Source organism: Rutilus rutilus, assembly GCF_951802725.1.
Source record: "Rutilus rutilus genome assembly, chromosome: 3".
NCBI lineage: Eukaryota > Metazoa > Chordata > Actinopteri > Cypriniformes > Leuciscidae > Rutilus > Rutilus rutilus.
Window position 1 is genome coordinate 56,441,927 of NC_140211.1, and position 15,186 is coordinate 56,457,112.

General features: G+C 37.4%; 1 protein-coding gene across 2 annotated transcripts; it reads right to left on the reverse strand.

Annotated features, from left to right (window-relative positions):
- Positions 1–3,557: 3,557 nt before the first annotated feature.
- Positions 3,558–10,850, reverse strand: LOC311287947 (NACHT, LRR and PYD domains-containing protein 3-like). Of its 2 annotated transcripts, XM_084405066.1 has the most exons (7): positions 10,713–10,850; positions 8,961–9,151; positions 6,636–8,714; positions 5,576–5,749; positions 5,125–5,298; positions 4,368–4,414; positions 3,558–4,192 (listed from the first exon to the last, which is right to left on the reverse strand). In XM_084405066.1, exons 2-7 carry the CDS (start codon positions 9,107–9,109, stop codon positions 3,645–3,647), a joined length of 3,171 nt encoding a protein of 1,056 aa, XP_084261192.1. In that variant the 5' UTR covers positions 9,110–9,151; positions 10,713–10,850; the 3' UTR covers positions 3,558–3,644. The 2 variants fall into 2 exon arrangements, with proteins under 2 accessions (XP_084261192.1, XP_084261191.1); XM_084405065.1 differs by lacking the exon at positions 10,713–10,850 and having other exon boundaries at positions 8,961–9,211.
- Positions 10,851–15,186: the final 4,336 nt, after the last annotated feature.

The following is a 15,186-nucleotide window of genomic DNA, read 5'->3' on the forward strand; positions in this document are numbered from 1 at the left end:
TTAGGAAGTGCTGATAACTAGGAATATTAATATCAAGTCCTATGAGCTGAACTGAACTAACGGAGGCCAGCTAGTAGTCGCTGTGCGAGTAAACCTCACTCCTCTGATCTCAATAGGCGCTCTAGCGACAGATGCTAGAGGCTGCAGTCTTTAGCCTCCTTGTTAGAGCACCTGACTCTCATGCCGGAGACCCGCACGGAGCGGGGTGTGAAGGACCGAGTGAGAGGGGTTACATTGGTGCCGTGACCCGGATGGGAGTGAGGTTTAGGGGGGTGAGTGTAACGGAGGCCAGCTAGTAGTCGCTGTGTGAGTAAACCTCACTCCTCTGATCTCAATAGGCACTCTAGCGACAGATGCTAGAGGCTGCAGTCTTTAGCCTCCTTGTTAGAGCGCCTGACTCTCATACCGGAGACCCGGGTTCACGGAGCGGGGTGTGAAGGACCCGGTGAGAGGGGTTACACATGCCTGTGAAAAACTGTTTGCCACTTACGCTTCACGTTTAAAGTTTAAAGCACATAGTTTTGAACAGTTTCAATATGTTTTACTCCAAAAACGCATTCTCAAACAATGATCATAGATTCCTCCATTAGTAAAGGTGGATTATGCTATCGAAGAGTATAGGCTATAAATCAGTCAGTAAGTGAATATTTGTTAACTTAACTAAAAGTTTAAAATTAACTAAAAAACGAGTTAACTTTTAAAAAACTATTCTTTTTATTAACGTTATTTAATGTAATTATTTTACCATAATTTAAATCTACAACTCTGCTCTTGTCTATTATTCTGCTTTGGGGGATATATTAGGTGGGCTGTTATAATCGTTAACCAAAACGTGTAGCCTAATGTGTTTGGCAAAACTAACTAAAATAAAATACAATTATAGCGTAAATGTCTCTAGTTTTGGTCTTTGTCAATGTCTTTCATAGAGCAAATAGGCCTATATCTTTCAGTTGATGTTTCCGACCATAGCTATGCCATAGACATAGCCTACAGTTTGCGACTCGCAGTGTTTCCCACACATAGACTAATTCCTGGCGGGTGCGCCACAAAATCAACACCAGCCACTGAAAAAAATTATTCGTTGAATTTAATAAAAAAAATATGGTAAGTGGTTGCACACAACTGATTTTAGCTACATTTAAGCAAATGCATTAAGCTGAACTTAATCAATTTTAGTTCAACTTAATGCATTTGTTTAAATGTAGCTAAAATCAATTGTGTGCTACCACTTACCATAAATTGTTTTATTAAATTCAACGAATCATTTTTTTATTCTGTTTCGTTATATATATATATTTTTTACGCTATTTAAAACAGGCAGCATATTCGTTCAGCTGCATTTCCTTTCCCGGCTCTCCCTCCGTCTCTCTGTCACGTCTCTTTCACATACACTCGCACAAACATACACACACAGCCCCTCGGCTTCACACACTGATCTATTCTCAATCATATTTCTGCCATTGATGAGTAATACGGAACTGAGTGACAGATATTTTCTGCCTAAAAACAAAATTTTAGCAGTAGATTGTAGAGAACTCAAGCCTGTATTTGTTTGATGTGTTTTTAACCTGTTGTTTGATGTGTTTTAATGGTCAGGCTTGAAAAGTTTTTGAAACAGACTTTACCTTTTTTCTGATATATTTAAAAGCCGTACGTGAAATAGCTACATTCTCTAACTTGTTTTAAGAACATTGACTTTTTTTTTGGTTTTTAACTTATGTAGGTCTATGTGAAGGAAAAACTCTCTTACTTGTTTTTACAATTCTGTTATCCTTATATTTTAAAGGTCGGCATAATTTTAAGTTGTAGCCTATGTGAAGGAAACACTTTGTTTATTCGTTTGATGTATTTTTAACCGCTGTTTGATATGTTTAAATGCTCACACTTGAACTGTTTAGAAACCAACTTTTTTTGATATCTTTAAAAGAACTAAGAAAGATACTTTTTTTCTGAAAACGTTTTAAATGATTGTACAGTGACTTTTTGTTTTTAAATAATGTAGGCTAGCCTATGTAAAGGAATAACTTTCTCTAACTTTTTTCTAATAACGTAGTAAAATGTAGGCCTACGAATACTAAACCTTTATCTTTTAACTTTATACAGAGTTTTTAAAAAGTTTTAAATCAATGTGATTGTGAACTCTGTGATTGGAATTTATGGAATTTTTATGGGATCAATCAAAAGTGACACTTGCCACCCTACTCTCTCTAACAGACCTAAACCAGCATGGTACCAGTACAAAAACACAATCAGTCAAATATCATCTAATTATTATCAACAAACCTTTTAAAATATCAAGATATATTTTTGTCAATATTGCGCACCCCTAATGTAGCCTACAGTATTCTTTTTTTATGGTCTAATAAAGGTCTTAAAAAGCCTTAAATTTGACTGTGCAGCTAATCCCTAACATTCTCTCTAACAACTTAATTTCGAAAAAAAAAAAAAAAAAAAAAAAAACCAACATGCTTAAGGCACTGAGAAAAAAATAGACCTTTTAAGAAGTTGATTATTAAAAATATATTTGTATGATTATTTTAATGATAAATATTATTTTTAAAGGGAAATTATATGTAATGATAATTTAGGGTGTTTCACATCGGTTTAGGGTGTTCGGTTCATTTGGTCCAGATTTCAACCAGGCTTTGTGTACACAAATGTCAAAAAGTTTATACAATATTATTGCTATTCCTTTTTGTGTATTTTAAACAAGGCAACGTATAATAGTTTGTAATTATTTTAAATATTTTAAAATATGAAAACCGATTATCCCTGATTATCCACAGTTTAGTCCTGTTAATAATTAGGCTAAGTGAAAAAAAATGTTAAATTATTTTTTTAGCAGTCCATATGAAAATGACACTTAAACTCCTAAACAGTTCCATTACTTATGTTGTAGTTTATTCATTTAAGATCCAAACACTATATATATATATATATATATATATGACACCATATATCTTAATGATTTTGTAGATCTTTAGACATTGTTAAAGGAAAAGACATTAAAGTGGGTTGTACGTGTAACTAGCCTATATAAATGTTTTTAACCTAGATGCACAGTGCAACACATGATCAAGGACAGACACTGTCTACGTCATGTTTTTATAGTTTATATACAAAACGGTGATCGGGAAAAAAACTTTACTATGACATTTATTTTCTCTGTAAATTTAAGACACTTCTAACTGACAGTTGTAATTCAATGATATTATAATAACTATATGTAACCTCCAACAAGAAATAGTTAACATTATTGCACTGGCTTTTATCTGTTTGACATGAATATATAAAATAATGTTTAACAGACTTAGGATGCAAAATAGACATACAAGCACAAAGTTATTTATATACACATTATTTCCAAATAAGAATATAACAGTCAAATGTAAGTTATGCACTGTTAGAAAACACTTCTGAAGCATTGAACTCTCTCTGAAATGTCCGATTTATAATAATATAAATAATGTGACATCACTGACCAGAGTTTCTTTGTGCATGGCATGGCACACAGATTAAATATGACACTAACATAGTAAATAAATAATTTAAGCATATTTTAGCACAAATGTTGCGTAATTAAAAAAATTAATTCCTCCACAGGCTGTATTTGGCCCACGGTCTGAATGTTTGACACACCTGCCTCACATCTTCTGTATTTCACATAAACACACTGAAGAGCCGCTGTCAACCCCAACACCAAATCCTGCATAGAGGGGCTCAGTGAATGTGCAGTGGAAGGTGTAAATGTGGATCATTTTGCCTGTTTTGGTGGAAACACTGTAAAAAGACAAAGAGCCAGCTGGCTGATCTAGGTACACTCCTATAATGTGAGAACATGACGAGGGCGCGGGTACGTCAGTTCTTGCATTATTATGCCTGGCATAGTAATTCTTACCGGAGCAGACCAGACTCCAGGACTTTTCGTTGAGTCCAAACCTGCAGTCGCTCCCTCCTTTCCTGTTGATACCTCGATATGTGACTGCTATATGACTCCAGCCACTCCATTCAGCCTCCCAGTAACAGCGTCCAGTCAGACTCTCTCCACACAGAACCTGCTCGTAGTGCTCAAATCTTTCTGGATGATCAGGATATGGCTGCTCCTCTTCCAAATATGTTGCCTTTTTGTTGTTCTCAGACAGAACGAGATGAGTGTTCACTGTGTTTTGATCGAATGTGAGATGACAGGAATCTGAAGAGAGATTAAAACATCAGTGATATCACTAAAGATCCTTGATTTTGTCATCTTTGTCTTTGGCACTATTCTATGACTGCTTTTGGGTGATTTGTATTATAAAAGCACAATAATATTGAATTGAAAAAAAAACCTGAATGTGCATGAAGTGTGTGTCAGAGCGAGAACCTACATTTCCGCAGTCCTGGTGTGATCCTGAAGGACTCTCCGTGGTCCAAACTAAACAACACAGAAGAAGGCATGTAAAAATTGTCTTCACCATCACGACAAACCATCACCTTCTATCACTTGTCCAGAGTTTGCATGTTGACTGTTATTATTGTTTTTCCCCCTCTGTTTTTCTATATTAAAAAAGTGTAATTAAAGTGTAATTACTGTTGTGGATGTCCCAATGATTTGCACATTTCAGTTAAATGTTCATGTTATGTGTTTTGGTTGCATTTGCAAGTTAATAAAAAAAAAACTGGTCCCACTTTATATTAAGTGGCTCTAAGTACTATGTACTTACATTGAATTTAATAATTTGATACAATGTACTTATTGTGTAACTACATGTTTTTACATTGTACTTACATTTGAAAAATTCCTGCATGTAATTACAGCTGTAATTAATTTATGTAATTACATTTGTAATTACACAGTTGACCCTTCCCTTACACCTTAAACCTACCCAATCCACCACACCTGTCCCTAACCTTACCCGTATCACACCTCAATAGCAGCAAAAGTGTTTTACAATACAACATGAACACAATAAGTACATTGTACTTATTTTTTTATGTAAGTACATAGTACTTAACGCCACTTAAAATAAAGTGGGACCTGAATCATAATCCAATTGTGGAATGTGTTGTGGTATCTGCAAAAATTGCATCATTTAGTGTGATATACACCCCTAATGTACACTACACAATTTCAGGTCTACATACTTGAGTATCTCCAGTGTGCAGTTTGGGTGGTTCAGTTGATCCGAGAGCATCTTGACTCCTGAGTGTCCTGGGCAATTGTAGCTCAGATCCAACTCTCTCAGGTGTGATGGGTTTAAACTCAGAGCTGAGACCAGACAACAACAGCCTTTCTCTGTCACCATACAGCCAGATAATCTAAACATGCATATCAAAAGTCAGATAATCTTCAAACACACACACACACACACACACACACACACACACACACACACACACACACACACACACACTGTTTTTAGAACAGTTTAAGACAGTTTTTTAGAGCTGTTGTATGTGGTAATTTACACATAGTATTAGACCATATATTAAAAGTGACCGTCTGTGTCTGGAACTATATGGGCAGCTTGCATGTAACTTTAACACAGGATTGTATTTTTTCAAAATAATTGAACTGTAAAAAACTCTTAGAAACCTCAGTTTCTCTAACTGACAGTTTGGACTCTTCAGTCCATCAGAGAGAAGCTTCACTCCTGAATCCTGCAGGTCATTGTTACTCAGGTCCAGCTCTCTCAGTACGGAGTTTGATGACTGTAGAGCTGATGCCACAATCTCACAAGATTTATCAGTGAGATTACAGTCAGCAAGGCTATAAGAGAACAAAACACATTTAAAATTCATCACCTATTTAACTTTTGAAGGTTGAAATTTTGGCTTGCACTTTTGTAACTGAAGCTGAAAGTCTTTTCCCATGTAACGTGTCAATCATGGTCCTACACAGGCTAAACACGGCTAAAGACTGCCTGCTACAGTAGCCACGCCCCAAAATTTCACCTGCTACAGTAGCCACGCTCCAAACTCTCACCTGCTACAGTAGCCACGCCCCAAACTCTCCATCTACTACAATAGCCACACCCTAAACTCTCCATCTACTACAGTAGCCACGCCCCAAACTCTCCATCTACTACAGTAGCCACGCCCCAAACTCTCCATCTACTACAATAGCCACACCCTAAACTCTCCATCTACTACAGTAGCCACGCCCCAAACTCTCCATCTACTACAGTAGCCATGCCCCAAACTCTCCATCTACTACAGTAGCCACACCCTAAACTCTCCATCTGCTACAGTAGCCACGCCCCAAACTCGCCATCTACTACAGTAGCCACGCCGCCAAACTCTCAGCCTGCTACCACTCTCAATGTTTTGATGGTGCTTTTTGGGGGAGATAAACTCATGAATGACATAATAGTAGTAGTCAATAAACAATTAACTGGGTTAAGAAAATGTATTTAAACATAAAACATATCTTACATACTTCACCTTTAAGCCTGCATCTCACAAGCCCACTCAAAACAACTTGATAACTTTCAAGACTGTCATGCCTACTGAATGTTTAGTCGGATTTTGCCAGATACTTAATAAGTCTTAGCTTAATAAGGGAAAATCTGCAAAGTTGTAAAAACTTAAATTTATACAAATTATTTAAAAAAGCACCATTTAGTTCTTAAGTAATATGAGAATTTAACACTCACAGAGCTTTTCTGCAGTTCTTCACAGCTGGTAAGAGTTTTCTTCGACCTTCTTCCGATGTATTAAATGTCTTGGGATTAAGCTCCTCCAGCACCTCATCTGACATCTGAAACATGTAGGCGATTGTTGAGCAAAGTGCAGAAGAGAGCTTCTTCTCCGAGTATTTGTGTGATTCCAGAAACTCTTGGATCTCTCTGTACAGAGTCTGATCTTTCATTTCAAAGAGACAAAGATAAAGATTGATGGATCTGTCAGCTGAAAGATTATGTCCATGTTTAATTTTGTCTTTAATACAAGCAGTTGTTTTCTCAATGCTCCTTGAACAGCTGTGAGTGTTAGTCAGTAGATCCTTTAGGAGTTTCTGATTGGACTCCAGTGAGATGCCCAGCAGGAACCGGAGGAAGAGATCCAGGTGTCCATTCTCGCTTTCTAAGGCTTTATCTACAGCTCCTCTGAGCAAATTATGCAGGGAATCAAAAAACCTTAGTGCCTCCACAGTGTTAATTACATAACAATAAAACACATAAACAGCTGCCAGAAACTCCTGAAAGCTCAAATGCACGAAGCAATAGACTTTCCTCTGATGAATCACAGACTCTTCTTTAAATATCTCGGTGCAAATCCCAGAATACACCGAGGCGTCAATGACATCTATCCCGCATTCCCTCAGATCCTCCTCATAGAACATGATGTTGCCCTTCTTCAGTTGTTTGAAAGCAAGTTCCGCAAGTTTCAGAATCACTTCCCTGTTTAACTGCAGGAGTCTTCCCGGATCTCTCTCATCATACTTCTGATTCCTGATTTTTATCTGAATAATCAGGAAGTGGATGTACATTTCAGTCAGAGTTTGAGGGATTTCTGCACCGTTGTCTTGTTTCAGGATGTTCTGAAGCACAGTGGATGAGATCCAGCAGAAGACGGGTATGTGGCACATGATGTGGAGGCTTTTTGATCTTCTGATGTGTGAGATAATTCTGCTGGCTTGATGCTGATCGCTGATCCTCTTCCGGAAATATTCCTCCTTCTGAGAGTCATTGAATCCCTGAATTTCTGTCACCCGGTTAATGCAATCTGAAGGGATCTGATTGGCCGCTGCTGGTCTGGAGGTGATCCAGATGAGAGCAGAAGAAAGCAGCTCTCCTCTAATTAGATTTGACATCAACACACCCACTGATGAAGACTCATTCACATCAGAAACTTTCTGTCCATCTGAAAACATCATTGTAATTCGGCTTTCATCTAGACCATCAAAGATGAACACCATTTTAAATTCACCATAAATCTTTGAGTCCACATCATGAAGTTCAGGAAGAAAGTCAAGCAGAAGTTTGCGAATACTGTACTGATGATCTTTAATCAAGTTCAACTCTCGAAATGGAAGCACAAACATGAAATCAACATCCTGATTAGCTTTTCCTTCAGCCCAGTCCAGAATGAATTTCTGGACAGAGACTGTTTTTCCAATTCCAGCGACGCCTTTAGTAAGAACAGTCTTTATTGTGTCATTCCCCTCTCTTCTCTTCCCCTCACATCCTAGTTCAGTTAAGGATTTAAATATGTCATTGCAGTGGATTTGAGTGTCTTGTGAATGTTGTGTCCTGGGTGTTTTCTCCATCTGTAACACTTCATGTTCTTCATTCACCCCTTCACTCTCTCCCGCTATGATATAGAGCTGTGTGTAGATCCTGTTCAGGAGGGTTTGATTCTCCTGTTGTCTGATTCCCTCAAATAAGTTCTCATACTTGTTCCTCATGCTGGTTTTGTGTCTCTCTTTGACTCTCTGCAGGACATCATCCACCACTGGCTGCAGGTTTTCAGACTCCTCCAGCCGGGCTGCTTTTGTGTAACAAAGAGCAGAACCAGCAGATTTGGATACTCCCGAGACTTTATCTGTTTGTAGAATGGGCCGTGTTCTAGATCTCTTCCTGCACTGAGGACAGTCAAAGTCTTCTGATGGACTGGACTTAGTCCAGTAGCAGCTGATACACTGTTTGCAGAAACTATGTCTACAGGAAATAGAGACTGGATCTGTCAGAACCTGCTCACACACTCCACATATGGAACGAACCTGGAACCAATCCCTGCAGAGAGACTTTAGATGTGTTATCTGGTAACATTGTTAGCACTGCATGCCCTTAAAAGTGTCTGAGTGTGAGCTAATCATATTTTCTAATCAATGTTTTTCATTGGACTGTCACTTTTCATTAATACACAGCCACGTGCTAAAGATATGTGAATATGCTTCTAGATAAACCATGGAAAGGAAGCATGCCTATGTTTATCCGTCTTTACTTTATAAGTTATTATGATGTAATCTTGTTTCTCACTTGGGGTCAGAGGTCACTGCTTCACCACTGAATTCAGGTGGTATGCCCATAGATACGTCACTCTTCATAGACACACAGCTGGGTCCTGGAGTTCCTGCACTTTTAGCCTGAACAGAAACTCCTTCCTCGCTCTTTTCATGGAAACTCATTTTAGAGGCCCTGCTGCTCTTCAGAAGTGGCTGGCATTAGGTCTGGAAATACATATACATCTTAAAATGGGGCAAAAAGTCAAGGTTATACAACTGTCCTAAATGCTGATCTATAAATGCTGATAATGCAATATACATAGCACTCCTGGGCAAAATTATAGCAAGGAAATAAGGAAATTTTAGCAAATTTGTTGAGTTTTTGGCAGAATATGGGAAGTTGTGTGTGGACTGATGAATCACAATGAAACACGAGTTGCATGGTGATGCACCAGATCAGTGTCTTCAAAAATCTATTGAGACATAATAATAATAAATGCATCTCTACCACAGTGAATCATGGAGGAAGAGGAGGCTTTTTAGCTGCTGGAATTGGTGAGGTACTTCATTGTGAAAAGTAATTTAATGCTTTGAGGTACAGGAGAATATTGCAGAATGGCTTGCTTCCCACAAATGAAATATTCTTATCTAAAGAGGAATAATCAGATATTATTTTTCACCAAGACGATGCTGCTGTCCAAAACTGCAAAGACAACCAAGAACTGGCTTGAGAACAAGTCCATCAGGCTCATGTTTTGGCCTTGGTCAGAGTCCAGATTTGAACCCTATAGTGAATATTTGGTCTCATATTGAACTCAAATGAACTTTTTCAACTACTCATGAAATGTTTGAAGCCATTAACATTAAGTGGAACAACACTGACTCCAGCAAAAAGCTGTCTGTAAGTTGGGAAAGGCTATTCCGTTGTAAAGTTACTTTACAGTGTTTGTGCACTTTTTGCTAATTTCCTGACCAGTGGTTTGTGGTTAAAAAGATATTTTCCCATTTTTGGGTTGGCCCATTTTTATTTATTTTTTTGCCAAGGTCACACACAGACACACAGACACACACACACACACACACACACACACACACACACACACACACACACACACACACACACACACACACACACACACACAGAGAGAGACAGACAGACAGATAGATAGATAGATAGATAGATAGATAGATAGATAGATAGATAGATAGATAGATAGATAGATAGATAGATAGATAGATAGATAGATAGATAGATAGATAGATAGATAGATAGATAGATAGATAGAAAAGAAACACATAGTACCAACATGAATACAAAGAGATGAAGAATCCTTAACCGTGGACACACTTATTTGTCATTAAATCAGAACAGCGGTCTGAATTTAGTTTGAAAAGTATCTATGAACTTCTATGAACCCCAAAACAGCTGTTTCCTCTTAAAACTTGCATGAATGGAAATCCTGTTTTTCTAAGAAACATTAAGGGATTTTTTTTTTAACCTGACATATTTTCCATTAGAATAGTGTTAAATCAAGTAAATTAATGCACAAACTAATATACTAGTCTAATATACCACAGAGATTAGTATTCTCGTTCACTTCAATGGCGGTTATGGTTCATTTTAGATAAACTAAACACAACTAGTCAAAACCGTTTGTAATGCTGGTGGATATCTGACTACAACATATCGAATCTGAATAGGCTAATGTCCTTAAAATGTTTGTCACTGCCAAATGATATACCGACAATACCATTATTTATCAAAAATCAAGTTATAGAAACTTACCTCTCTCTCTCTCTAAAAAAAAACAACAACAACAACAACAACAAAAAAAAAAAACACCTAGACAATCGTAAATAAAGTTGAGCCCTATGTTCGTGTCTGTCGAATCAGGTGGTGGCACTTCATTCGTCTGAAGTCCAAACACACACAGCTCACCCGTGAAGTTTCTTCTGCTTTCTCACACTTCTTGTGTGCCTATGTTGCGACAAAAACACTCAAAAAAACTTCCAGATTTCACCATGCTGTAAGGAATGACTCAGTAGGCTATTTGATGAACTTTCTGTTGGAGTAGCCTATGTAGTTACATTTTTACACAATTACTATGTCTCCCCAGCCAAGCCAACTGATAGTTGTTCAGGTAAAGTGTCAAGCATCGGTGACTGTCGAGTTAGTAGGCCTAGTGCTGACCATATACTGTCGGTCACGCACGCATAAAGATGAAGGGTCATGTTTTTTGGTTTCAGATCCTTCAAGTTTCTGAGAAAATACTAGCTCAAGTTGGACATCCATGACTAATGGAGATGAATAAGAGTGAGTGGTGACAACAACAAAAAAACAAGTTGGAGGCACTTAGGGTAGAGTGGGGGAAAACGCCCCCCTGGGGTAAAACGCCCCCCACCTGTTTTTCTCAAAATAACCACTAAAAGTAGTCAAGATACATTTTTACTGTTGCTATGCACTACGTTGATAACGGGGATATACAAATCTCTACGGAGAAGCTGACACCAGCGACACATTTGAAGAGAAGAGGATTACATGGTAAATGCTATAATTTTCAGATATTAGTAAATAAGTGTTTAAGAGAATATTGTTCTGCAGGATATCGCAGTGATGTATGATAGATGAATAGTGAAGTCTGTAGTTTGAGATCATATATTATTTATAAGGAATATAATTATATTTTAAAAATTAAACATTTTTTTAAAAACTCATAGCTTGTGGGGTAAAACGCCCCCTACGCTGAGGGGTAAAACGCCCCCCCCCCTGGGGGCATAGTTTCTCTATCATAATTACTATAATAAAATATTTCTGTCTATCAAATCCTTTGTTTTACACTTAATGCAGTATAACTAGGTGGTAAAATCTAAATATTTGAACAAAACATGAAAAAAATACCTCAAGTGAGCATTAACTAGCTAGCTTGCTAGCACAGTTAGCTCACTGATGGAAGGTAGTTAATTTTGCCTATTTTGAACATTGCTGAAATAAATATTAATATATATACATGTTGATACATTACTTGCCTTTTACCTTTAGAGATTAAAAACTATTGTCTGTTAATTTTGCTGTTGATCTATGAAGCAAACTGGTTGGTAAGAAAGGGGGCATTTTTCCCCACCTTGGGGGGCGTTTTACCCCACCGCTGGGGCAAAACGCCCCCTTTGTACAAAAATATTTTCAGTGAAAATACTAATTAATTATGAAGGCTGAGCAATTTTAATATTTGGTGAATAACTCCTGCCATAGTCACTCAAAACCGGGATGGCAATTCTAGTCACATTTATGTTTTGTTTCACTGTAATGTCACATTTTCCTTAAGGGGGGCGTTTTCCCCCACTCTACCCTACTAAAATTTCGACAAACGAAGCGTATTTTTTATAATTAGAAACACAATACCAACAAATATAATAACAAATCAAATACGTTTTGATAAAGCTGTTGTGTATTTTAATGTTCAGTGAATTGGTAAATGGCGCCATCCAGTGGGTCTTTAACACCGTCTATGGTCTTTAAATGACACTGTCACAGGATATACCGACAACATCATTTATCAAAAAGCAAAAATATGACCTCGACAAGAGTTTCACTTTAAGATTTCACCATGCTGTAAGGAATGACTCAGTATTTGTTGGACTGTCTGTTGTAATAACTTAATAGTCGATATGTTGTTATATTTTTGCACCATTACCCCCAGTCTAGCCAACTGATAGTTTTTCAGGTAAAGTGCCAAGCATGGGTGATTGTATCGAGTAGTGGATGGCTGGCCGTGTCGAAACTGGTTACTCCAGTTTGGCAAGAATACTTTCTGAGAAAATACTATCTCAAGTTGGAAATCCGTGACTAATGGAGATGAATGAGAGTGACTGAGTGGTGACAAAAACAGGCTAGTTGAAGGCACTTACTAAAATCTCTATAAGAGTATTTTTTATCATTAGAAACACTACCAACAAATATGACAAATCAAATACGTTTTGATAAAGTTTACTTCTGTTGTCTTTTTTAATATTCAGTGAACTGATAGATTAAACATGACGCTGATATCTGTGTAAATTTTTTCAGATAGTCTTTGAGATATGCTTCTCAAAACTGACATAAACTGGCCTTAACCAGAGAATGTCTAATATGGCGAGAAGTTTCACTCTCACTACACTTCCGGCTTCTGAACTGGTTGCAGTTCCACTCTGATTCCATATGAGGGCGCTCACAGGACGAGTGCAGAATGAATGGAGGTCAATGGCGGTATACCCCTCAAAATACACTTTTCTCAGGATATAATTTTTTGTCTAGTAATTTGAATGTTGTATTCGAAAGGAGATGCAAAGAAATTACACATTGCTGGGTGTTAGATTTTTTAGAGTCACTTATTTGCTTTAAAAAAGTCTTTCAAAGTGTCAATGACGTCAGAAAGCTGACGTCATTAGCAGAATGCTAGCGAGTTATGGGCAACAACAACTCAACCTGTAAGAAATCAAAACGACATAAGTACTCGTTCATTCAACTTTCGACCTAAAACCCATGTTGAACTTGCAAAATCTACAATCAGATCTGAGATTTCTCAACGGCAATCGGGTGAAAGAGACAAATTTAGCCGTCTAGCCCCATTGACTCCCATTCATTTTGCACTCATGGCGAGCGCCCCCAGTGGAACTCTGGTGGTACTACAACCAAAATTCGGTACAATAGGGCTTAATAGGGAGTGGACAGGCTCTCCGTAGACGGGCTCTGCCTTAACTCAGTTGTACCCAATTTCTTATAGCATTTTTACGTTTTGCTATTTTTGAAAGTGAGGGAGTCAGATAGAATCACTCGCCAAAAACAAACATGGCAAGTATATAATGACAAACGTGACAGCCTGAAATCAGCCAGATACTGAAATAACACGAATGACAGAGATCATCTTATCCCTCACAGTCACATATGGGCTGTTGTCTTCATGTGAATTAGTTGCTTGAATGTGTGTCTTCATTGCCAACTCACATCTGCAGAACAACAGAGACTGGATGACGATGGCAACCATTTTTCCAATCAGATCTGTGGTTTTGTCATAGGAAAATGGCTATAAAAACTTTACCAACTCAGTAATGGCAAACATTTTAAGCACAGTGCCTCTTTCACTGTATTTTTAGGGAACATACAGTAGGCTACACATCTAATTCAAACACTCTAATTATAAATATAGAGGATTTAAATGCATTGGATATTTTATGTGTTTAAAACGAGTATGTTAATGTCCCATCTGTTTATAAGAGTTTATATCATTATCAATATCATGTTTCTAATCCAAAACACATAAATAAAGTAGTTATTAATTCAACAAAGTTAGGAATCACCCTGGATTCATTGACAAAATTCCGGTAGGATTTTTCCAATTATTTCAGAAAATAAACTCTGTCACTCTGTGATTCCCTGTAATTTGAATAGCATCTGTACGATACAGTTCTCATCTGAACACCAGGTGGAGACAAATATCCATAAACATAAATCAGTCATAATCATTCAAAGGGATCGTTCACCCAAAAATTCAAAATTCTGTCAACATTTACTCAGCCTCATAGTTTCAAACTTGTATGAGTTTCTTTCTTCTGCCGAACACAAAATATGATATTTTAAAGAATGTTGGTAACCAGACAATTAACGACACCCATTGACTAACAGTAGGGAAAAAATACAATGGAAGTCAATGGCTGCGTCAGCTGTCTTTGTGTTCAACAGGAGAAATAAACTCATGTATGGTTTCGAACAATTTGAGGGTGAGTAAATGAGGACATCATTTTCATTTTTGGGTGAACTATGTAACATCTTAACTCACCAGGCCTTTACTTAGTTTGCTAATACATCATCCTGAATGTGACGTCTGACTGTCACACTTCACAAATTTTTCATTGCTTTGGGGGGAAAAGCGAATAAGCTCACAGGTTCAAACTTCAAAGTGGTCATGATCTCACATTATCATGAAATTACCTGTCCTACACTACCCGATGTCTCTGGAAAGGCACATATAGTATCATTATTTACATTCAGATGGGGTAAATGTTAATAGGGGTCTCCTGGGAAAAGTTTAAAAGCCTTGCTGTATTTTTGTGTAGTTAATTAAAGGGAAAGTACACGCCATCTTGCGTTGTAAACATAAATACAAACTTGAATGTTTATTTTTGAAAGTCAACTTCTGTACATGACATGACTTATTTATACACCTCTGTTGTCCCAAGATAAAGATAATTTAAAGTCCCCCTGTGGTGAAAATCAAGCTTTTAAT